At 51.4% G+C, this 23,431-nt stretch overlaps 6 protein-coding genes across 6 annotated transcripts; 3 read left to right on the top strand and 3 right to left on the bottom strand.

The window, feature by feature from the left end:
* Positions 1-76: 76 nt before the first annotated feature.
* On the top strand, positions 77-732 carry LOC100905697 (uncharacterized). The gene is made up of 2 exons (XM_003747991.1): positions 77-336; positions 540-732. Exons 1-2 carry the CDS (start codon positions 138-140, stop codon positions 695-697), a joined length of 357 nt encoding a protein of 118 aa, XP_003748039.1. The 5' UTR covers positions 77-137; the 3' UTR covers positions 698-732.
* Positions 733-1,349: 617 nt separating this feature from the next.
* Positions 1,350-3,697, bottom strand: LOC100905552 (uncharacterized). The gene is made up of 6 exons (XM_003747990.2): positions 3,577-3,697; positions 3,243-3,475; positions 2,696-3,131; positions 1,953-2,586; positions 1,586-1,807; positions 1,350-1,501 (listed from the first exon to the last, which is right to left on the bottom strand). Exons 1-6 carry the CDS (start codon positions 3,695-3,697, stop codon positions 1,432-1,434), a joined length of 1,716 nt encoding a protein of 571 aa, XP_003748038.2. The 3' UTR covers positions 1,350-1,431.
* Positions 3,698-7,535: 3,838 nt separating this feature from the next.
* LOC100903290 (uncharacterized) lies at positions 7,536-10,471 on the top strand. Its single transcript, XM_003748052.2, has 9 exons — positions 7,536-7,598; positions 7,713-7,863; positions 7,997-8,173; positions 8,400-8,551; positions 8,644-8,896; positions 9,232-9,474; positions 9,567-9,718; positions 9,817-9,908; positions 10,037-10,471. Exons 1-9 carry the CDS (start codon positions 7,536-7,538, stop codon positions 10,107-10,109), a joined length of 1,356 nt encoding a protein of 451 aa, XP_003748100.1. The 3' UTR covers positions 10,110-10,471.
* A 1,958-nt stretch (positions 10,472-12,429) lies between these two features.
* Positions 12,430-14,558, top strand: LOC100903144 (lysosomal Pro-X carboxypeptidase-like). The gene is made up of 8 exons (XM_003748051.1): positions 12,430-12,669; positions 12,746-12,847; positions 12,983-13,164; positions 13,248-13,405; positions 13,504-13,673; positions 13,760-13,915; positions 14,011-14,201; positions 14,351-14,558. The coding sequence occupies exons 1-8, from the start codon at positions 12,430-12,432 to the stop codon at positions 14,556-14,558; spliced, it is 1,407 nt and encodes a 468-aa protein (XP_003748099.1).
* A 430-nt stretch (positions 14,559-14,988) lies between these two features.
* LOC100903006 (extensin-like) lies at positions 14,989-16,113 on the bottom strand. The gene has a single exon (XM_003748050.2). The coding sequence runs from the start codon at positions 16,111-16,113 to the stop codon at positions 14,989-14,991; it is 1,125 nt and encodes a 374-aa protein (XP_003748098.1).
* Positions 16,114-19,244: 3,131 nt separating this feature from the next.
* Positions 19,245-20,187, bottom strand: mRpL47 (mitochondrial ribosomal protein L47). The gene has a single exon (XM_003747988.2). The coding sequence runs from the start codon at positions 20,068-20,070 to the stop codon at positions 19,282-19,284; it is 789 nt and encodes a 262-aa protein (XP_003748036.1). The 5' UTR covers positions 20,071-20,187; the 3' UTR covers positions 19,245-19,281.
* Between the last annotated feature and the right edge of the window lie 3,244 nt (positions 20,188-23,431).

Genomic DNA, 23,431 nt, shown 5'->3' with positions numbered 1-23,431 from the left:
CCCAAGGTATGGCTCGAAATGGAGAGTAAACAATTGATAGGGTCGATCAAAGGACTAAATCCTCCGCTGATATCACAGCGAAACGTTCGCTGTCCCACTACCACGCGCTCGGACCGCTCGGCTGTTGTGTCTCAATCATGGAGTACGGACTGGTATGTTTGAGCTTGCTGGTAGCGCATTCGGCGGCGGCTTCACTGCATCCACTGGACGTAACTCTCGAGTCCTCGGGTGGGACGCCGACAGGATTTGCCTCTGGAGATCATGCTATCGCAAGCGCCGCTTCGCTTTCCGTCTTGACGAACAAAGAGAGCTGCACCTTCAACGACTGGTTCTCGCGTGAGTTGAGCGTTCTATAATGGACAATTTCTCTATTTATACCTTCGTGTCGAAATCCCTCGATTCCACGGTGTGCTATGGAGGCCCGAATGCTTCCATCTCGAGGGAGCATCGTCCTCAAAGAAAGCACGGCTTCCGACCGAGATTCCATCCACCGTAAAGCGGTTTATGATACACTAATATGATTTTTCCGTACTCTCCAGAACTCTCTATATGGATACAGATCCCGCTCGCGATCGGCATCTTCCTCGGGTTCATGTCGCTTCTCGTCGTCATATTGAACATATTCCTTTTCTCTCTCACCGTGTGCTGTGGTTTTTGTTTCGCCTGCTTCATTTCGGACGGCTATATCCCAGTCTAGATGTTCATAGACGTTTCGGAATAAATTTTGATAGTGACTGTCCTCCGTTCTCTGAGGCGTGTCCAGCTTTGGCTAGGAGTACCTGAGTGACAAAGAATCCCCCAGCGGATCGAGTCGGTCCTCTCCACTCGTAGGAATGATGAGCTTAAGCCCTGATGTCACGATGGACGACAAGTTTATACACACATAACTCGTCAAGGGGCATGGGTGAATGTTGCGGAGCTTCTTTCACTACGCAGATCATCAACGTGGGAGAACTCAGCCAGCAACGTTTTCTATGAACGCCATATCCTCAAGAAGCCCGATCGGCGTCTCAATTGGAGCTGCGCGGTATCAATGAGATAACCTAGAGAAAAACTCGCGGGATCCTAATTAGCCGCGTTTTCTCGATCCGAGCCGGGCCAACGAGAGACCAAACAGGAGGAGTGACGTCGAACTGGGATCTGGCGTTCCTTTCAGAGAACAACATCCGGGTATCGGGAACTTTGGCCGCGAGGTCTAGTTCTGTGGTCCTATTCTCTCGCCATCCGAGGTCGACCGAGAATCGTCTCAATCTTTGCGTCAAGAGGTATGGGGCACTCCCGCGCGCATTACTTACTTATGTTATCCCTCAAGGGAGATGGCTATGCGAGGGAGTTCACAGACATTATACATCGAAGCCCAGGACACCAATTTAGTTTATTCGATTTTCCATCAGATATCTTCCTAGCTTTTGACCCCTATAGCATTCCTCCTCATTTCGATTTGACGGTGGACTTGCGGGAAACGGTCTTGCTCAAACCGGCGAATTTCTTCGAATCATTCCTGTGAATAGGAGGGATGATTAGTCACATCCTCTCTTCCAGATGATCACGACAAATGAGAGACTCCCCGGCCAGCAACACTCACGAGCTCATTTTCAGTTGGCTGCGACAGCCCTTTCCTCCTTCCCAGTGAGCGGTCCTGCGTCCCGTTATCATATTGGAACACTGGGAGCAGGGCTTATCGTTGGAGAATGGTTGTTCTTTTGCACAGAAGCCGCAGATCATGCGGGAAGCGAATTCAGCTTCATGGTCCTCGGCGACATCGTGACAATCATCGCAGGGGTATGCCTTGCCGCAGCATGGGAATCTAAAGGATGAACAGATTGGTTTTGAAATCTCGGCGGGGCAATGAGAATATCCGGGTTCCTTTCGATTTGAGAGCTAATTTATGCATTGCCCGAAATCAAGATTGAAGCGGGCTGTGATTTCGTATCGGAGCTTGAATCCCTCACCTAAACCAACGGAAACTTTTTTTGTAGTGTTTGCAGGCACCATTCGAAGGCAGCGGTTTCCCGGATTGGATCGCACTGTCCTTGTTGGCTTTCTTGAGATTGGTCGCTCTTATGTTGGCTTCGATCGCGCACATGTCCATGTATTTGAATGAATCCATGACGAAGGTCATCTTGACATTGCAGCTGAGGCAGTGCGACGATCCGCGTTGTCCTAAGTGAACTCCCTCCAAGGGACTCAATTTCGTACAGTTCAGACAGTCCGCGTAGAAATGGCATCTCGACAGCGCGACGTCTCGTATTGTGCATTCCTTCAACTCGAGGTAGCCAAGAAGAGGATTGAATTGGAAGAGGATCGCGGGTCCGAAGCACGCTTCCAGTTTCGTCTGACACTTCGCACACGGGGAAACCGAGCGTTTGCCGGGCACCAACTGGAAGTCGGCGATTTTCTTGCACTTTTTGCATTGCACGGATACGAGTAATCGGTCGCACACGACGAAAGACACCGACTCGGAGAAATCCACGTGACGGAATTTGACTTCAATGCCTCGACGAGGAGGGGTATGAGGGTCGTAGTTGTGGAAGATCTTCGACAGCTGTGACGATCCCAGCGGTCCATGACCCGCGACTTTTTGTACTGAAAAAATGAAAGTTCCCCGATTACCATCAATCCGGAAGCACACGGAGGCATCGTTCAGGCTTGGGGATCGACATGAGGTTTAGACGTGGTGGAAACGACTGATCACCTTCAGGCTTCGGTTTTACGGAAGCATCGAAGAGATCGTCCAGCTCTTCGAGTCGCTTCTGCTTCTTCGGTAGAGCCTTCGTTGGCCACGCCACTGCTTCTTGATTCTCCTGATCTTCGACTACACCTGACGATTCATTCGCTGAGCAGCCACCACCAGCAGATGGACTCAAGTTCTCCTGATCAACGAAGACAACCAATGGACGTTCCTGCAGCTTCTTGATTTTTCTCAAGCTTTCAACGAAGATTTCCTGAAGATTCCTATCGATCCAACGCAAAAATGGTCTGAATGAAAGCTGGTCGGGCTTATGGAAGAACTTTATCCACTCGAGGATGGCTTCGTCCACATCTTGAACCAACAGGGGAGGTAAAACGTCATCGTCATTTACCACCACGATCGACAGTGGAACCGTTGGGTATTCCGGGGGGAAATTCACCTGCAGTACGGAAAAAAGTTTAGAGAACTCAACGCTTGAGAGCGTAATCGTTCAGGAGGCTATATTCGGAGATGCTTCCGGATATTCGCCGCTCTCCAGTCTCGCACTCACTTTCAAACGTAGACTCCGAACGTCGAACGCCCAATCCGGATCGGTGGACGAGAAGGTGAACGAATATGTACCCTCTGCCTCCGACACCGATTTGGGGAAGCGCGTCTTGAACTGTTGAATTTCCCGAAGTCTCAACTGTGCGATCTCCTCTGGGCTCAGTTGATTTTTCGGCAGTTCGGCCGAATTGAGTACGTCTTCTGGCGGCGGGACCGGCCGGCGCTCCTCCGGCGCTCCTATCACAGTTTGTTCGCTCCGAATCTCTGCCGGGGCTACTTCAGCACTCCTTGGGGCACTTCGTCTATTACCGGAAGCGCGACCTCTGCCTCTATAATACCTGTAGGGCCTTCCACGATTCGAATTGGACGCTCGGGCTCCATCCGCACCCGACTCAGTGATTGGTCGGGTTTCGTTGCCCAATCGCGCGTCTGGACGCGCTTCGGCAGGATAACATTCATTACCCGCTTCGTTCGATCTCCGCGGGAAACGGCTCCAGTTTCGCGCACCTCCAGGTTGGAAGTTCTGTTTCACCTCTCGCGTTCCATTTTCCGATGTGGAACTGCCCGCCACGGCTGCCCGGTCGTCTGATGATCGAGAACCCCGACCGCCTCGGGAGCCGCGGCCAAATCCCCTCCTCCGAGATTCGGTGATATCTTCGTTACCACATGGTGCAGCTTGATTTTCGGGAAACGATGTCCGATTATTGCGGAGAGTTTCGTTCACGTTACTTCGGGGGGAATCTCCATCTGGTTTTGGCGCGTCGTGCCGATGCGATCGGCCCCGATTGTTTGTGCCGGGGATCTGACGTGGCCGATCATGTCTGCGGTAAGGTCTAGTGCTTCCTGATAGCGTTCTAGGACTCTGGGTGAGAGTCTGTGAGGGAGGCAAGCTTCCGGGGGGATGGCGACGTTTTATCTGAGCATCATTTACGTTGTCCGAAGTTGTAGCGGTTTGACCAGCTGAAACACCGGGAAACTCTGTCAGGTTTGACTTCCAGAGAGATATCACCACTCCGAGGAGCCCGAAGACGGATTCTCGAATTCTAGCGATGAGCACTGAGCACACGCAATACTCGATTTTGATATAGGAGGTAGACTTATTAGGCAACGAATGACACGAGCTTGAATATTTGGAACAGTCTGAGACAGAGAAGACTAAAACAATGAAGTGGATGGGTTCTTGAGACCTACCGGCGAGCATGGAAGGATCCTTTGAACCGGTTTCGACCTGGAACACACTTTATATCGTGAGTGCCGTGAGCCTCAGGGAGGAGGAGATGAACATGTTTTGGCAGCAGTACTCAGCGTCGCCCGGACGGTGAAAACGCAAGGAAGCTCTGCCCGAGCAGACCCGCTATAAGTCCCTGCCATCTGTCAGCGTCATTTTGACGCGGCCATCGTCTATATGAGTTCGAGCTCATCGGATTCCTCGCGTAAGAGACTCTTATCAGAAATTCGCAGATGATGTGGTGAGCTCAAAAGTCAGAGGATCGTTTCGATTGAACGCGGGAGTCGAGTTTGCCGAGGAACTCAGCAGTCGCAGTATTGAAAAAGGAGAATCCAATATTAACTGACCATTTGAGTTGTGGATAGACACTCACAGTCGGAGGCAGCGGAAACTTGTGCGAGAACTCGAGGATTTTCTTTGTGTTTCTCCAAACAGACGCTTGCTTCTTCAACGACAGCTGATCGAAGTTTAGAATGAAAGCTCGCCAATGATGAACGATACGACTAGGCGTAGAGCGGGGCGCGCCGCCTGATTCGGAGAATTTCCCATCGTCAGATCTGCCTGAAGAAGCCTTTTCATCACCACCTATCACTATCGATTTAGATGCCATATCATTCCAAAAATTCTCAACTTTTTTCTCGGAGCTCGTCTGCCGACTGTAGCTCTTAAATGGTCGCGGATAAGCGCCAGAGAACCGCAATCGGGCTTCCTCTCAAAGATTGATCACAACACCTGACATTCGACTTCCAGAAGACGGATCTTAGTGGCGTTGTTGATTCGAAAAAATTCTGATGACTCGAAGCTGAAAGCTGAACTCTACTCCTTCGTTCGATGAATCGAAATGACTCGCCTCGAAGGACGAAAATGCTAGATGCCTTCATTTCATGAGGTGAGCCTTAGCCGTGAAAATCGACTGGTTGGGCTCCGAGCTCGGACGAGGATCCTGTGTCTCAGGCAGATCACGAATCCGTTTCTTAAGGATTCGGAGACGTCGTGCAGGGATAGCGCGCTCCCAGGGGTCAGCAGGACCCACTGTCACGAACGTCACTCTCGGGACCAAGAATTTATTCTGGAATCCCGCCGAGGCTTGTTCCCCACTTGACATCGAAGTCGAATCCCCAGCCCAGGCTCCGCGAGAGCAGCTCGCTTCGCACAGCTTCATTCTCCGATATGCGATTCGGGGGATCGCGGCCGACATCGATTTTCGAGAATCGTGACGCAACCGTTGAGACCCATCGGCACGACAGCCCTCAAGGCTGTCAGACAATCGAGATCTGTTGAAGTCAGTATCTGAAGCTGAAAGTCATGGTCTTTGATTCTCTCCAAGTGACGAAGGAGATAAACGGCTGTTCTCCTCGACCATTGACTGAATAGGGCGTATCCATGTATATCGGTCCTATCCCACAAGATATCGAATACTGCCGAAATGAGCGATCAACAAGGAGAGTTCTTAAGTTCTCCCTGCGCGGGAATAGAGCCGAACTTATGCGTGCCTCGAGTGCCTTATGCCTGACGCGCAGTTGAGTGAGATCGGCCGAAAGCAAGAGAGCTCCGTGCGCGGTTCGGTCGTCAGGGCGCTCGCCGTCAAACTTGTTTACGTATTACGAGCCCACAATCAGGCGAGCGGAATTCCTGTTCTCACGATTCGTCTTCTGCTTACTTTATTCACATCGATCATACAAACCAGCCGCTCTCCTGCTCTCTACGCGTGCGCTGGAGCTCGCTCAAGCACCCGGGGAGTCCGACAAACGACGACGTACAGGCGGAAGGCGATCCGAGAATGGAACAAGGCTCCGCTCTCGGAGGCAGGACCTCTGGTCGATATTTTGTTCTGAGAATCTGGAAAGGATCTCGAAACAGTCATTCAGGGTCGAGAGAGGAAGCGAGTGAGCTAGAGATTACAAAAATAACTGCCGGCGGAGTTACTCACGATCAGCTTAGACGGCGATACGTGGGTGATTGAATCGTTTCGATGAGACAGATGTGATGGCAACACTTCCATTGTGATTGCGTGTTCGAATTTCAGACGGAATCCGATCCTCAGCTATCAACAACTTCCGAGCTCCCATAAGAGGTTCCCCGCCTGCGGTCTACTTCGGAGTCCGCGATTCGATTGGAGTGACGGTACCTTCTTTGAATCCGCGATCCTCGAGAAAATATACGTGACCGGATCTTGACCAAGGGGAATCGTCCCACCTCTCGCACAAGGACCTGTCATCCCGATAAAGCTTTTGGCGATTCGGCGGCCATTGAGCACGCCTGTATGGTCACAAGAAGCGTCGAAAGTTCGATTGTCCGTGTATCCCAGCCTATATTGGTGCTCTGGGACCTGCGTTGGAGTTTCGGCTCTTACTCGTCGTTGTTCGAGTCTTTCTGTAACCGTCTCCGTGAGAGAGAGATCCAATGAAGGAAACGGAGCTCCCGGCCCCCATGTGAGTGCACGGACCTTCACCGGGACACTACAGTGACTTCCGTGAGTACTGCGTTCAGGGACGCATCCTAGTGGTCACGCCGAGAATTCGTTTTGCTTTCGTTCGGTTAGGCATCGACTCGGAGGTAGATGCCGTACGCCGTTGCTTTCGATATCCGTTCAGCTGGAACTAATCGTTTCCGATCTGGTATCATATCGGAATTCTTCGATTGACAGCTATGGTGTGAATTCGAGACATCTACAGAAAGTTTCCTGAACCATCGCAAGAACGTCATGAGCGCGCTGCCTGACGCACTGAATTTCGATGATGTTCCCAAGGCGTCTGGAGCGCCGAGTCTGTCTTCATCGGAAGGACCCGACTTGGAAAACTACCGCCGATCCAAACGGAGCAGCTTGGCGAGCCAGATTACCTTTGCGAATTTATTCGGTGACGCAGATGAAAACTGTGATTCAGAGGACGAGTCAATGGAGCCCGATGCCGTACGTTGAGTCGGGAAGATAAACTCGACCCGCCCGAACTCTGCTCTTCCCAATAGAACTGAACTGTTCCTCGGGCACAAGTTTCCGCAGAATACACCTTGCAGGCCGATTCCATAACGCTCGTTCCGAGAGAGCCGCGAAGGCGGGAATTCCCGCGCATGGAACACATTCTGCTCCTATACTTGTCGGCATCCGCTTTATCCCGAATTAATCTCAAGCAGGTAACGCCGATGATTGTATCTACGAGATGGAAGATACGAATTAAAAGATTGCTGTGGGATCAGGATTATCGAATGTGTCGCTGTATAATTCTTACTTCCTTCGTCGTCTTTCAGGCTTTCCGTATCAAGCAATGCTTATCCGTCCTCAAGTTGAACGAAACTCAATGCGAAGAGCTGCTCAGATTGGAGGATGTCAAAGCGGATGATCTCAAGAAAACGTCGGATGCACTGATAGATGCCCGCTTGGGAGTCGAATACGCCGCAGGTGAGGTTTCGATGAGTCCGCATCGGTCCCTCAGAGACGAACTTGATCGTTAGCTCTGACTCAGAGGGTCAGGAAACAGAAATCGGGGTTCCCGAGGAGCTCTTCCAATAACGCGAGATGTGATCTTCCCCAGGCACGATTTTGGTTTTCCTCTTGAGTCAGTACCTCGTGAAATATGGAGTGAAGCACGCAGCCTTATTGTGTCTCATCGGATCGTGGCTGGCAAACGCGTTGATCTATATTACAATCTATTTCGTCGAGGTCGATACCTCCTTCACTTTCCTGGCCGCAGTGCCGCTCGCTGTTTCAGGTAATGAGCTTGGAAAATAATATTAGGTAAATCAAAAAGTTCGTAGCGTTTTTTGTCTTGGAGATGAGGTAAACAACGATACGAACTTTTCGCTTTTCCTAATAATTCAAATATTTCGGAAAGCTCTGAGCAGATCTCCTATGAGCCGGTCGTACAAGCCCCCCGGTGTGCATGTCTCCCTCACTATTCTCATGAATGCTCGTAAGCGAGAATTATTCCGTCGCAGGTGGCGAGATCCTGATGTCTACGATCACCTGTACCCACATAGGGACTTCCTCCATTGGAAACGCTCGCCGTTGGAGATTTGTCTGCTACCAGTTCTGCTTGTTGTTTCCCGAAATGGTGGCCCAAACGCTCGATGTGTACCTGCTATCCGCCGTAAAGATCATTCTCAGAGTTTCTACCGAAGTTCCGTTATCCATCCGACCTGGGAATATGAGCGGGACTCCTGAGAGCTCCGAATCTTCCAGGCGGACCATCGATATATTGGGCTGTGGGCTATGGGCATCCTTTCCGCAGCCGTTATCCTGAGTTTCTTCTTCTCGGAGGTATATGCGGAGGGTTTCGAGTCCCATTCGGTCAAACAACGCATCAAATGCTCCATGGGTCTCGTGAGCCTCAACGAGACAATCATGTGCTTCACCAGAAAGCGACCGTGCAGAGGCCGGATTCAGCTCTGCTTACTTATATGCTTCCTGTCCACGGTCCCATTTTATTTCGATTGTGAGTACCTGAATAATCGCTTCAAAGTCCCGATACTGCCAGGAGGCTCGGTCTGAAATGCTTGACTTGCTCCCAGAGTCGCTCATATGGATTTCCCATCGTTGGCTTCTTTCATGAGTAGATTTTGTATTTGACCGGACGTCTCAGTTTGACGTGCACGAATCTCGTTCACCGGAAGTCAAAGGATGGCTGCGCCCTCGTTCCCCAGGGTCACAGCGAAACCCTCCCAACCCACGGGCCATCTTGAACCATTAATCCAAACCCATAACATGAGTCTGAGCCGGGCAACTTCAATTGACATGTCCAATCAAATAATAAGGGATTCACGTGTCCAGTTTTCAGCGAAGTACGAGCCGCCTTCATGTCGGACTCCTTCGGCTGGGATTCGACTCAGTTTGCGAGAGTGTCATTGGTCGCGCTCGGATTTTCATATCTATTCGGCGTGATCGTCAGCACGGTGCTGACGAGATGTGTCCGACCGTTGGATCCCACGGTGGCCGTCTTCGGCTTCGCTTGTCTAGCCTTTAGCTTCGTATTTCTGCTGAATACAGTATTCACAGTGATATGCTACTACGGAGGTATTCTGAGTGACTAGATTCGGAGATATACACTTATGCCCTTTAGTATAGGAAACCCGAAACCGTGATGACTGATTACTTTGAACTTCCAGCTGTGACACTCTTGACAATGCCGATATTGGGACTGGCGGCTCTTCGTTCTCACCTGTGCCAACTTGTCGAAAAAGCCGAGATCGCACCCATTTTTGCTCTCATATGCGCCTCGGAAAGAATCTCGCACGTTGTTGCTAATCGTTTGTGGAAGGTGAGCTCTATCGGCTCGTCAGAGAAAACGCCGAGCTCGAAAGGGCCAGGTCCGGTTCCGTGCCAGGTTCATACCTTCTAATTTCTTACGCCCCGCAGCTCATCATCGTACTTAATCGCCCACACCTAAGTTTTGTGGTAGTTTCCGTGAGTCAGCTTGTCTACACTATGATCCCGTTCTACGGATCATCGTAAGTCATCCAGGTCCTGGGGACGCCATCGAAGGATCTCTTTCATGAGCAGTTGAGAAGTAATGGCTTTGCTATATGGGGCCGTTTCGAGCAATTACTCGATAATACATCCCCCTCTAAACCCGCAGGTTCATGGTGTCCACGACCCGGGACTACGGATACCCAGCCCACATTTACAACCCGCCTCTGGTTGTCTTCTAAAAATCTTGTGGCAATCTAGATATCCCGTGAAAACTAAGATCCGGCAACAAGTAGCCTGTATTCGTGATGCTGAACTTGGTGGTCTAAGATATCTCAGGAATCGTTCCCAAATGATTGATTGAGGATGAGCTCGGGAAGGGTTTCCTCGCACGAGGCACCAGGATTCGTGCATGATGATGACTCGAGTTCGAGACTTGAGTAGCCTGGTAAACCGCTCGGATCCCCTCTGTGTGCTGCGTCGCCAACCATCATTCACCAGCGCAACATGAGGAGAACTGAATCTGATGGAAAAAAATTGTAATAGATAAGTATCCCAGCCAGGAATCCCGCTACTGCTCGGACTGGTGTCGGGAGAAGTGAAGACGGTGCCTCTGGAAGAGGTTTGCCGGAGGCTTCAAGTTGAGCGAGAAGAGTTCGCGCGTGGGTCTGTAACGCCGCGCCGTCTTAGTGCGACCGCCAAGCGCTTCTGGATCGAGACATACTTAAGGCAAACAATTAGCTTCTGTAAGGAATCTTCTCATAAGAGAGAGGGGATGAAAAGTGTGATGCTTTTGTTTCTCCACTGAGAGATTTGATTGTATTTTTATCCTCCCCGTTTGAGCCCATGGGCGAGGAAGCGCGGCCGGTATCGGAAACTAAGATCGGGAACTCCGTCCAAATGACCAGTTGTGAAGTTTTGTTTGCCCACGGCTAGAGTCACGCTCCGTCGGACAAAGGATGTTCCAGTCGCGATAACCTCATTTTGATTTTCTCGGAAAGCTTTTTTCGTTCTCTTCTTCTTCGACATGTCAACAATTCTGTGAATCCGCGACGTGTTCACTTCCGCTTCAACTAACCACGTGAGGAGACGATCAGATGATGCAGCCGGAGACAGAAAGATTGGGAAGCTAGTCTGTAAATAGTAGCATTATACGCTGGATCCGAGATTTTCTCCGCCTGCTGGCGCCGCTTTTGTCGAAACATTTAAAGAGGGGCTCCTTCAGGAGGAGAAGTAAGAACATATCGAGAGAATGGAGGAGTGATATTTCGTGTTCGCAATTCGCTTGCATGTCCGCGAATCAGCGGCTGCGATGAGATTCGCGGCGGCGAACCGAGTCAAGGCCGGGGACGAACTCGTCCAGTTCTGAATAAAAAGTCGAAGTATTCTCCCAGCTCTTCAATTGAGTATCGTTCGATCGTCCCAAATTTCGAGAGATAAGAAGGAGAGGAGGGCTATCACTATAACCCGAGTCTCTCAGATCTCCCGTAGGAATTTCTCACAATTCACGGATTCTTCTCCAGAGTCGACGAAGTTGCCTGGAGCCGTGACATCGGGATCGGGAGCTAGAGCTCTTGTCAATTCGTTATTTCTTGTGTTCCTGTCTGTTTCTCAAGCAGTCGATCACGGAGGAGTATAGGAGGCAGTGAGACACAAAACCATCTCGATCCAACGAGCCTGAAATGTTCATTGAGGATAGAGATTCGTATTCGGGGGGGAGGTTGGGCGATTTTGACCTCTACCCTCGAAAGTGGCAATGGGGAGTCCATCGGACATACGTTGAAAGAATAGCACGGTCTTCGATTTTCGCATTCTGAAGATTGCGAGGGCATCTATTCACTAATCCTGCTCAGGAACATGCGTTGACCCGAAAGAAAGTTGAGTCTGGAGTCGCCGTGACAGTCAGGGGAGGTGATGCTCGGTTTTTCGTCGGCAAACGAGCTGATCGTGAAATTCCGATATTTTTTCGCTCTCTTTCCCCGAACCATTCGGTCTTCGATCTCTTGGAGCGGCGTGAGACGCATTCTTCTCGTGCAGCGAGCTCTTGACGGACTGTGTCCGTCCTTGTCTCCGGCAGCGTTCATTTCTCACACTTCGTCCCTATCAAATTTTGAATCGAATTTCCAATTTCCATCTCCGCATCGTTGTGGGAAACCAATCGAAAGTCTCTCTCAGTCAGACGGAACGAAACAGAAAGCACAGTTTCTGACGCGACTCGAGCCCTGCTCTTGTTCTCTTTCCGCCATCGTACAGAATGTTGAGAAGTTCCTAATCTTGAATCTGATGATCCGATTCACGTGGACACAGAACTACTTATGCTTCCGTTCGTTCACGATGTTCGAATACCGTTTTCACGCTCTGTCGACTGGTCGTTTGTTCCTCGATCCCCTTCCTAAAACATTCCCTTTCTTACCGGGCCCCCTTTTCTAGAACTGAAGACTTGCCAAGTGGCAAACTTCAGTGCAGTCAGAAGTCGCGTCGAGTCGTTTAATTCTGTGCCAATGCATCTCTCCCGGTGAGCTTCGACACCAAACAAGCGCTGTCGGAGTGTACTGCCCCATAATGACGCTCGCCCATACCAGTGCTCTCGTTCTCTTCGTTCTGACGACCGGTGTCGGATGCGACGAATTTTCTGATCTATCCGTGCAGTATTTCGAGCAACGCGTCGATCACTTCGGTTTTCACAAACGGGATACGTTTCGGCAGAAGTACCTCATGTCCGACAAAACGTTCCAGGCTGGGGGTCCGATTTTTTTCTACTGCGGCGGGGAAATGAACGTAGAACTACACGCTCGACAAACAGTAAGTCCCGGTCGTGAGTTTGAAGCACTCAAGGTCTCCGAAGGACTTGCCAGTGATCATTCCCATCTATCCGCAGGGTCTGATGTTTACCTGGGCAAGAGAGTTCAGAGCCCTCGTGGTTTTCGCGGAGCATCGCTATTACGGAGAATCTCTGCCGTATGGGGATGCATCGTTTTACGTAAGAACATATATCAATAGGACGATGCCTCAGTGCTGAGCTCCGTCACCGAGGCTCCCATCAGATGTTTCGAGGGGCTTGGGAGGCGAGGGAAATTTAACGGATAATTCAACTGAAGGGGGGGATTTTCCGCAGGGGTCTGAGCGACGGGGTTACCTATCGACCGAGCAGGCATTGGCGGATTACGCTGCGATACTTTCACATTTGAAAGCAAACCACACCGGAGCAACTAAAAGCGAGATCGTTGTGTGGGGCGCGGGCTATTCGGGAATGCTCGCTGTCTGGATGAGGGTCAAGTACCCGCATATAGCGAAACTGTGAGTAGGCGACCCCAGTCATCAACCTCCTACTTCCGGATCGGTGAGTGTTGTGCAATTTGTGACACGGAACTTTTTTCCAGAGCGTATGCATCGAGTGCACCTATCGGCTTCTATAGCGGAGAAGTTCCATGTGGGAAATTCCTCAAAGCCGTAACCTCGGTGTTCAGAAGCGAATCTGAAACATGCGTTCAAAGCATCCGTCGAATTTGGAATGTTCTTCAGACCATGGCGACGTCACGTGAGTTCGATCGGAGGATCTGGGAGCGATTTACGCAATTTCGCAAGCTCACTGTCGCGGTTCTCACCGAGCTCTGAAAGGAATCTCCGGACTTCCAGGAGACGGCATGGCTCATCTGGCCGACGCGTTTAACACGTGTCAGCCGGTGCGCGGAGACAACATTTCGAACCTGTTCCGATGGCTGAAGGAGTCATTTAGAACGATATCGATGCTCGACTTTCCGTATGAGACGGACTTGTTCGGAAAATTACCCGCATATCCGGTGAAAGTGAGTCGGAAGCTCCTGCGATCGTCGTATTCATTAACGGCGACAGGACGGTCTGATGACGCCTGAAATCTCATTTCCCCTTGTAGGAAGCGTGCAGCAAGCTTTGGAACCATCAACAAAGCGATCGAGACCTCATGAGAGCCGCGCACAAAGCCGTGTCGGTCCTCTACAATCATACCGGTGAAGTCGTCTGTTACTCGTTGGATAATACGCTGCGTAACAACGCGGGCTGGGGTTTCCAGGTCAGAACTTTGAATAAGAGCGTTGAACCAGCCGAGCATTGGACGAGCTCGTCGGCGAATCACTTTGAAACTGGGTATCTCTAATCCCTCTACAGGCCTGCACGGAACTCATCATGCCCGTCTGCTCGGATGGAATGGACGACATGTTCAATCCCAAATCCTGGGACTTGAAAAAAGTCCAGAGGAAATGCTTGAATAAGTTCGGAGTGTGGCCTGACGACCAGCGTCTGAAAAGGATATACGGTGGCGCCACGGGACTGGCAACGGTGGACAACATCGTCGTCACGTAAGACTCCCGACTTTCAATCGATTTAGAATTTGATCGACCGAGGAGGAACACCTACCCAGCTCGATGGGCATGTGTCGTTCGTCCCAGCGGCTTACCACGCCCGATATCGTAACAGGTTCAGTAGCCAGAAATATTCTTTCACACAGAAACAACCAGCGAGATCCATGGTACGACGGAGGAATTCTCACCGGAACAGAAGGTATAACCGTCATATCGATTCGGAACGGAGCTCACGGGCACGACATGCGGACACCCCACGAAAAAGATCCCATCTCGGTGACGTGGGCTCGGAGTCGAGTTCGAGCTGTCATTCGGAGAACTATATCACCTCTGTTGAACTATGTTCTCGGATGATTTCAGTCGAGGTATCAGAAGATCGTTAAGCCTCGTTCTATTTATTCTCGCGCATCTTGTAGATATTCATCCTTTATTTATGCGTCTCTAGTTTACGTGACGATCCCAATCAGTTCTTTCGCTCGTTTCTGTTTCGTGACAATACATACCTAGTTTTAGCCCTTTCAGTCATCTATTATCTTATTATCACCCAACTATTACCCTTATGATGAGGACCAACGTCGAAAATAAAGCTTGATGGAATGACAAAGCCCGATCGGCATCTCGAATCATTGCATTAATAGAATGGAAGGAAGACAGGCACTCGTCAGAAGCGTCGAGTTTATTCATCTCTCTAGTCTTCGATGGAAGCTTGATGGCGTCAATAAATAGTTGCAGGCATGCTCAAGAGAGAATCTGCCTGGAGATCATCTGCTGCTCCTCACAATCTTCACCATTGGGCTGCATGATCCACAACCAGATAGCCCAATGGCTGCTGGACGGTCTGCAACTGGAACGCTGGCGCCGTAGCGATTGCTGGGGTATTCCATCTGGTGTGAGGGAAGTAATCGGGGTTGGATCGGGCCTCGAAGAAATTCGCCTGAGTTGAAGCAGCCGGGTCGGGAATTTCCTGGGCGACGTTGTACGAGGACGAAGATTTCCGCCTCGGGACTACTTGGGACTCCGCTGGATACAATTGTCCGTTTCCATAGATGTCTTGAGTCTGGCGTGCAGGTCCCCCGTAACCACCGGTCTCGACGTCTTCGAGATCGGCATTGCCGTAGCCTCCTCCGGACGTCTGCTTTGCGGTCGACGTCGTCGGACGTCCGCCGTAGCCAGGTTGTTCGAGATCATCGAGATCGTTACCGTAACCGCCGTTCGAGGGTTTCTTCTGAGCTGTGGGTTGGGGATAGGTGGGTTGAGGGTAAGTGGGTTGAGGGTAAGCGGGCTGCCTCGGGGGCTGTCCATAGCCGGGAGTGTCCAGATCCTCTGGGTCCGCGCCGGGATATCCGCTCGGGCGCCGGGTTGTGGTCGTGGTGCGAGCAGTCGGACGTGGGTATGAGATCGGTCTGCGGGTCGTTGAAAGCTTTTGCGGCTGGTAGCCAGGATTCGGTTGGCGGTGCGTAATTGTCTGTTGGTGGCTCCAGGGCTGTCGAGTGGTCTTCACTGGATTCTGGGTTGGTCTCGGGTAGGAAATCGGTCTTTTGGAGGGGGGAGCTCGCGTAGGGACTTGCTGGCCGTAGCCGGGCTCGTACTCATCTTCTTCGGGCTCCGGCCTACCGTAGCCTCCACCGCCGCCGCCTCGCTGTTGCTGCTGCTGCTGAGCTGATCCTCCGTATAGCTGCCTGTAACTATCCTGAGGTGCCCCGCCGTATAGTTGAGTGTACTGGGTCTGGGAGCCAGCCCCGTAGAGATCGGGGAGCGGGGGATTCTGCTCGGCAGGGGGATGACTGAGGTGGGAATTCCTCTTCTTTATGCGCTGGACATAAAGTTGACTGTGCGCAGCACAAGCGCAGACCAGGGCCGCTCCAACAAGCAACACTTTCATGGCGGTAGAAGTTTCGGACTGAAACATCTTGCTTCATGCTTGCCTTTTATTTTCTGGCCTTGCGCGTCCTCTCTCCCTCCTTTTGGGCGTCCCTTGCGCATACGTACAGCATCGAGTAACTGTAACCATCCGAAGGGAAAAATCACAAAGAAAGGGTTGTATCTCGTGCTCCGGTGAGACCCGTTGCGGTCAACGACCCCGCTGGACATTGCTGTTTTCGTGGTCGACGATCGCTTTCCATCTTCCAGAAAAACTCGGAAGAAACGGGTAAACACGATTTTTCTCGCTCCGAAGTGATCGCCGGTCGAGTCATCATCAGTGGCCTGAATGAGACTTGAATCATGACTTCAGATCATGACCACTAGAACTAGACCGCGGATCGCGCATAGCCGGACCTCGCTTTCTCCTCGGAGTAAACAATGAACTTCCAACACAGCTCAGAGCGTTCTCCTGCAGCCATCGTTTGAAAACGTCCAAACAGTTCTGGTGAAGAATGACTCCGCTTCGCAGACTCGACCAGTCTGCCAGTTTCGTCCTACCGAAAAAATCCGCCGCTCAAACGCGGGAATCGATGGGACATGCTAAGCAACTCAAACTCCAGACTTTCCAGTCCGAATATCCTCACTCGCTCGGCTGACAGTACGGAAGCTTTTCTGGGCCCCGGATCCCGATCAGAGCGAGGGGCTCTGTTGGTCGATGCACTGTTACCTGAACTACAATGAGCGGCTGACCGAAAGTGTACCCAACCAGACGAACGAAAAAGGAAGCGAGACGTGCCGCAATCGCCGCACGCATAGATCCATCTACGGTCGACGATCCAGGTGAACTGACGATGTGGTCGACCCCTCGAAAAGTCAGTCAGTCAGTCAGCCGATCGGACAACGATCGAGGGAGCGACTCGGGCAGTCGGGTACATAACTTTGCGATGTGATATCATGATGGGTTGCGCATACAGACTTTTTCTTGTTGTATGTATTTCACCTTTCAGGCGTTCTGAATCTCTTCCAGCAAGCCGATGAATTATAGTCAGCTGTCAAGAACGGAACACTTGGGAAAATTTATGAACTCCGACCGCCAATACGGATAATTACGAGGCGATTTCGTGGACGGCCATCCCGGCGTGAGCACGTCCGAATTATCTCGCGAGAACTCTCTCCTTCTGCCATCCCGAATTCTGCTCAATCAGCCGCGTTGAGGCCGAGTGGTCAGCGCGTGCAACGCATGTCGCCGTGCGCCATGGGGACGTCGCCGAAGTTGGGGAGGTTTTGACCCCAGGTTCGATTCCCGAGGCTGCCTGATACTTCCCCTTCAGAGAATCAGAAAATTGGAGATTTCCTTGTTCAGAACTCGGGTGCAGGCATGAGTCGGGATTCTGCGATATAATAGAAGCGCCCCTGCTGGTGTCTGCTTCTGCCGCTCCGGGGGTACTAGCCAGGATGGATTTGAATCCTCCTTGAATAATCGGGAGAATATAAGGCTGCCTATCCGCAACAGGTCTGGATCGACGATCTTCTGTACCTCTCAGTCTACATGCGATTGTGCCGCGGCATCATTTCCTCTGGCTTAGCTCGAAATCTCTGTTCGTGATGCGTGGCTTCTTCGAAGACTTATAATTTATCACAAGAGTCCATCGACCTCATCTGTGAGACTCGGATATGCAGAGCACGCTTACGACCGAACAACGAGCTTGCTGCTGTGCCATTCCATCCTCTGAAATGGGTCAGGGAGAGGTCAGAAGGCAATGTTGAGAGCCCGTTTCGAGTTACCAATGATAAGAGAAAACGCGATCACCCCCTGTTGACGCTCCAATATGACTTCTACACCCTCTTGCGAGCTGACTTCTGCCTGTTCGAATGCTTGTTCGCCCAATCAGTGGATTTCCGGGCTATCATATGGCCCTACGCGGATCGCGTTGAGCAGCTGTTCAGCTTCTTTCTTCCCGAGGGCGAGTCAGAACTTGTGGTGCAAAGCTGCCCTACTGGCGGCCACCTCCGGGAATCCGGGAGGGTCGCGGAAGAGGTCGCAGATGCTTCTCGAAAGCTAAATGCAGATTTAATAAAGTGCGGCCTGCATTCCACTGTTAAGTTGAATAATAAGCATGTATCAGAATGATTTTCAGCTCCATCAGTTCTGAAGCGTAGTGACGGAGAATGCAGATTCAATCGTGAATGGAGGAAATGCTGCCATGCACAACCTCGAGATGAGCTCTCGATTCTGTGTTCCCTTCATGGCTGAAAGGGCACTGGAGTTCTGAGAATCGAAAGTGACTCCTAAAGTGCCCTCCGAGCCGCTTTCGGGAGTCGGAAGATGAGAAAGTAGAGAGGCTCTCTCCAGTGATGATTTAGATGCTTCAGGCGCAATCAGGGACTGAGGTTCCGTTATCACTAATCACAACACCGTACACCGAATCCTCCCATGCGTTCTATCGAAAATTTGGTCTCCCGGGTACCACTGCAGACATTGAGGTGTCGAGATGCTTCGGGCGCATTAGGAACTCTGCATCGAAGTCTTAAGAAAGATGGGAACTCACTGCCACTACGCTGTCTACCGGTAATCAGGGCGAGACCTCGGAATGGAGTCTTCCTCCTCAATCACCTAGTCCTGTTCTTTCTGTTCACTCCAATTCCATATGTCTGAGATCGAGCCTTGCTCGACCTTAACCTTATCAGAGACGGTCCTTGCCTGGGATCGAGTGCTTTCGTTACTCGTTCTCCTTCATTCCTCCGCCATCCGCCGCCAGACGCCAGAAAATTAATTCGTGCATCCGAAAACATCCGGCAGAAACATGATCTCTCGCAATCTGTTCCGATTATTGTGCGGCATATGAGAGGCACCCTTCCTCTGCGAATATCAGCCACAGGATAGTTCCCGATTTCTCTAGTCAGTCCTCTCAGCTCGTCACGGATTTCGGGGACACGTGCACCCCCGAGGGGGATTAATTTCACAGAGCAGGTATTCTCGGACTGCGGCGCACCCAGGCAGGAGCAGTGGAAGTCATAATGACCCTAGTTCAGGTTAGCTTGCAGCCTCATGGAGGATGCCCCCTTCCCTCACGTTCAAACCCCTTGAGCCGGCGCCAGAGCGCCGCGGAAGCTGTGGGAGCTGTCGCTCCGCAGAGCCGAGCTGGAAATACGAAGGAAGATGCAGAGCGAATCTTGATCACTGAGAACTATTTTATTTGATGTTGTAGACAGTTCAGATTTCCCCCTTGTAATGCAACCTTGCTTTCTCTGCGTCGACATCCACTGTTGGGTAGCGTTCTCTCAGAGCGTCAATGTCCGCATTGGGATTTCGTCTGAGGAGGCGACATACGTGACGCGTGGCGCGATTCGATTCTCGGCGTTTCAGAGCCGACCTCTTCTCCCTGTAGTGATTGAGGAACCAGCTTTGGTTCCGATCGTTGAACGGCAACGGATGCCTCTCGTTGAAACTCTTGTTGTATCTCTGCGGTAAATAGTGTGGAGTCGCAACGCGCAAAGTCTGTAGGCCCATCCAGTTGGTGTGGACAAAAACGGGCTGCTCGCCGGTCTCCCCGACCTCCAGGTCGAAGTACGCCTTGTTTCTTTCTCGAACGACCAACTCCAGATTCTCCATCGAGATCTCCACGCGATCGATCCGTTCCTCGTTGGGCATAACTTCGACGGCTTCCTTTGCGGCGGCCTGCAGCGTCAGTAACATGTTTTTCTCCTTCAGAAGAACATACCAGAGTTTGTGTAGATCTGAGTTCGATTTTATCCGAAGCTCGTCGAGATTCCAACTGCGACCGCTCCGGACTCTGTCTTCGAAGAAATTATCCTCATCGAAGAACTGCTTGAGACCTTCGACATTAGTGAAATTCTGTTTCTCTCTCCGCGTCTTGTCGCTCTTCTTTTCTACATCGCCACTTTGCTTCACGTCGCTCTTCTCAGCGACGGCCGAAAAACGGAGCAGGGAGCCCTTCGGCTGTATGAGCAAGGCACTCATGCGCCGCACGAGCGCCGACATGACGTTTCGCTTTTCCGCAGTCGATGCTGTCGCCTCAACTCCCGCGAATTCTCCGCGAAAAAAAGTCCTCACACTCCGCGCGAATTACTTGAGGGCCGGTCGCCGCACAACCTCGAGACCTGTGTGTAGTGAAAACAATGATCGTGATGATCTCTGCTTGCAGCGCAATCCTATTCGGGCGGGCGCTCCTCCGATGATGGCTCTCGGAGCTCCGAGGAGCAGGGGTTCCAAAGCTCACGGAAGCCGTTCCCAAAGTAGATTTATCCACTTGTCGCCCCTCCACGCTCAAGAAAGCCCTGAGTACTCCCTCCCGCGCATCGACTCCCGCTCGAGAGGCGCAGAGACTTACTAGGACGTGGGAACCTGTGCGACGAGGATCAGGAGGCTCGAGCCGTATACGCGCGGTCTTCAGGCGCTCGCAAAGAGGTGAGACTCATCGGGGTCATTAGAATGACCCTAATCACTTCTGTACTGGACACAACCTCCTCTGGAGATGGAAAAAAAACAGAAAGCGCATCGGGGCCGCGAAAAACAAGCCTATCCGGTGCATAACCATTCATTTTTGTTTTACAGACTCAGGCAGTCAGGCGGCGAAACTTCTGTAGGAGCCACGAAATTCGTGATTATCGAAAATCACAGGTATCATCAACCCAAGCACAGCATGAGTCCTCCCCGTCTCGAGTTCGGTGTTCCCGGACGGATGGAGTTATTCTCCTCAACGTTAGAGCGGCGACGAAGGAACGATATACGAAAAGCCCGTTCCACGGCGCCTCAAGGAAATCTGTCGCCTATCGTGGACAATGATCGTGATGATCTCTACTCGCAGCCCGGTGCTAATCGGGCGCTGCTCCGATGATAACGCTTGAAGCTCCGCCGAGGAGCAGTGGTTTCCAAGGTCCCGGGATTCCTCCGATCGCGTCCGCACGCTCGATATCGTTCCGAAGTATCGACCGAGAGGAGATCCTTTTTCTTTCAGAAGAGCGACCAACAGTCTCGCCTACTAACAGGGCAGAACGTTACCTCCTTCGGTTCGACTCCTTCTCCATCTTCGCCGTGCACGCTCGACCGGTCCTTCAAGTTCCCCCGCGACTGTTTGTCACGGTCGCCCGTGTGCTGATCGTGAACCTCCGCGACACTCTGAGCGTTGCGCCGAATCCTTCTAGAATCATCCCCACCTTCAGATAGTCGACCAAGTTGGGGGACGACGGCCGACTCCGATTGCATTTACAGTATATTCGGACATCCAAAGCAGGAATGTTTTCTTCGATGACTTTCAATCTGAGGAATCGTATCCCTGCGGCGGGAGTCGCACGGCTCGAAGCGAGCCGGTCTTTGATGCCAATCCTCTATCGTATCGGGCGGGAGGGAAGCCAGATAAGCACTCCCTCACAGATCTTTGAATAATCAGGCGAATCTCCCGATAAAGAAGAAAGCATCGCGCGGCGTCACACCGTGAAGAATAAAAAAAGATTCTTCTTCCAGTTGCTTGATGAACGAGTTTCGACTCCCTTTCCAGACTTTCGGGAAGGAGGACCTACAGCCCAGCTATGCCTCTTTGGGTGAGTGCGTTATTCAGAAGAGCTGGCAGAACGCAAGAATTAAATTGTATCTCTAAGTAAGAGTTCGCAATGCCAGAACTCGTGGGAAGGATAATGAGCCATTTGGCTCGATGAGAGCTTCGGAAGCCATCATTCAGGCGCATTGGCTCGACAGGGAGTGATTTCTGGGAGATCCCTGCTTCATTCGTTCTCAAGTTCGGCTTCAGTGGAATCCGCATCCCTCATAAAGCAGCATGATTTTTGTCGCACACCCGATATGGGCCTCGATTGCTCCAGCGGACCTGGACAATTGACTGATTTTTCGGTTCAATTTCACTCCTGTCCCACATACAAAGCGTCACAGAGTTTGATTTCCGAGTACCTGATATACGCCCAAGCTAGTTTCGCCGCCCTATCGGACTGCATGACTGCCGAAAATGTTCTCGATTTCTTTCGCCCCGAGTCATAATCCCTCTGTCTGATCGGTCACACGGTCAATCAAGGCCTAGATGAGAGGACTCACCCACGACTCCAATCGTCGAACGTTTCACGATTGAGGCAAGCTCTTTCCTCTCTTTTTTGAGGGATTTTCTCTTCCAAAAATAAACTAAATACTTTCACGAAACATTATCGAGAACGGAAGGCGAGTACAGAATCGGGAGTGGAATTTCTTCTCCCGACGGCTCTGGCTAGGATCTCGCCTTCCCGAATGTCATTCTCCTGTGATCCGGATTCCAGGATCTGACTGTCATGTGGTATACCAAGGAAACTGGAGCTCGAACCCGCGCTTCATCGGTGGAAACATATCCACATATTGTGGAAGCCTCCGTCTGCGATTCAGGGGACTGGTCATCAGCTTGGCAGGCTGTAGTCTCTGGTTGACCGACGTTTGTCGACTCACTTTCGAAACGCCACCTCAGGGCCTCAACGAGCAGGGATGGATGAGACCCATGAAATTCGGTCTTAGTTTCGTTGATAAGGGGAAGTTGCGGAACTCATTCCATTTCATTGAACACACCTCTGGTTTTTATTCGAGTTTTCATAATCCTCCTCATCCGCTTTATGGACACAAATGAAGGAAATGAGATGAGAGCCCAAGGGCCAGCGCCTGAGCGACGGTCATTCTCAACGCTCCCGCTTCGGCGAACCGAAAGTTGCCTTCAATATCCCGAGCGTTCCGGCTGTCGGAGGACAGGTCCAGCTTGACCCACGATAAAGTTAGATGCGGGCGCTTCGCATTCTCGAACGCAAGCTGAGAATCTCACTTGCAGAACAAGAAGCGAGAGCTCTGTGTCGGAGGAATAGCGGATGTTCGATTTGTCTGTTTCTCGGTTTGTCATAGTCTGTCCGATAACTAATCCAGAGCTTCTATGAGAGGTCATTCCGGATACGGATTCTCCTTATAGGAATTTTGGCAAGGATCGTCCAAATTGAATCTCCAACCTGGATGGGACGCTGAATCGCTGGCATCGAGGAACCCCATAAGCTCTTTTCGGAAGCGATTCAGGCTCGACCCGGATCACCTCGGAGATGAGCGTATCATTGAACATGTGTTATGAGTTCATTTCGGCCTTGAGGCGATTTTATTCGAAGGTTGTACCACAGAGTCGATTGTGCTCTCAGACAGGTCTGGGAGTGGCCCTTCCGGAGTCGACGACGATCTTGCAGCGCGGAACCGAATCGCTGTAGAAGACTTGTCGAGGAATTGGCCGCGCTGGCTCGAGTGTTGACTCGATCGTTATTTTTTCTTTAGATTTACTTGGAGCTGGGCGGTTTTACATACTCGAGAGTACTTCGAAAAGGTTCCTGCGGCTGACACGAGA

This window comes from Galendromus occidentalis, unplaced genomic scaffold, assembly GCF_000255335.2.
Source record: "Galendromus occidentalis unplaced genomic scaffold, Mocc_1.1 scf7180000077527, whole genome shotgun sequence".
Taxonomy (NCBI): Eukaryota; Metazoa; Arthropoda; class Arachnida; order Mesostigmata; family Phytoseiidae; genus Galendromus; species Galendromus occidentalis.
This window is presented reverse-complemented; position numbering and strand designations above follow the sequence as displayed.

Bases quoted from the DNA above. Each gene is read 5' to 3' on its own strand.
- LOC100905552 (XM_003747990.2), bottom strand. From the start codon at position 3,697: ATGAATGTTATCCTGCCGAAGCGCGTCCAGACGCGCGATTGGGCAACG. The intron at 3,132-3,242 runs GTGAGTGCGAGA...TCCGTACTGCAG, and splicing joins TTCGGAGTCTACGTTTGAAA to GTGAATTTCCCCCCGGAATA. The intron at 1,808-1,952 runs GTGAGGGATTCA...TTCATCCTTTAG, and splicing joins AAAAGTTTCCGTTGGTTTAG to ATTCCCATGCTGCGGCAAGG.
- LOC100903144 (XM_003748051.1), top strand. From the start codon at position 12,430: ATGACGCTCGCCCATACCAGTGCTCTCGTTCTCTTCGTTCTGACGACC. The intron at 13,406-13,503 runs GTGAGTTCGATC...CCGGACTTCCAG, and splicing joins TCAGACCATGGCGACGTCAC to GAGACGGCATGGCTCATCTG. The intron at 14,202-14,350 runs GTAAGACTCCCG...TCTTTCACACAG, and splicing joins GTGGACAACATCGTCGTCAC to AAACAACCAGCGAGATCCAT.
- LOC100905697 (XM_003747991.1), top strand. From the start codon at position 138: ATGGAGTACGGACTGGTATGTTTGAGCTTGCTGGTAGCGCATTCGGCG. The intron at 337-539 runs GTGAGTTGAGCG...CGTACTCTCCAG, and splicing joins CTTCAACGACTGGTTCTCGC to AACTCTCTATATGGATACAG.
- LOC100903006 (XM_003748050.2), bottom strand. From the start codon at position 16,113: ATGTTTCAGTCCGAAACTTCTACCGCCATGAAAGTGTTGCTTGTTGGA.
- LOC100903290 (XM_003748052.2), top strand. From the start codon at position 7,536: ATGGAACACATTCTGCTCCTATACTTGTCGGCATCCGCTTTATCCCGA. The intron at 7,599-7,712 runs GTAACGCCGATG...GTCGTCTTTCAG, and splicing joins CCCGAATTAATCTCAAGCAG to GCTTTCCGTATCAAGCAATG. The intron at 9,909-10,036 runs GTAAGTCATCCA...CTAAACCCGCAG, and splicing joins ATCCCGTTCTACGGATCATC to GTTCATGGTGTCCACGACCC.
- mRpL47 (XM_003747988.2), bottom strand. From the start codon at position 20,070: ATGTCGGCGCTCGTGCGGCGCATGAGTGCCTTGCTCATACAGCCGAAG.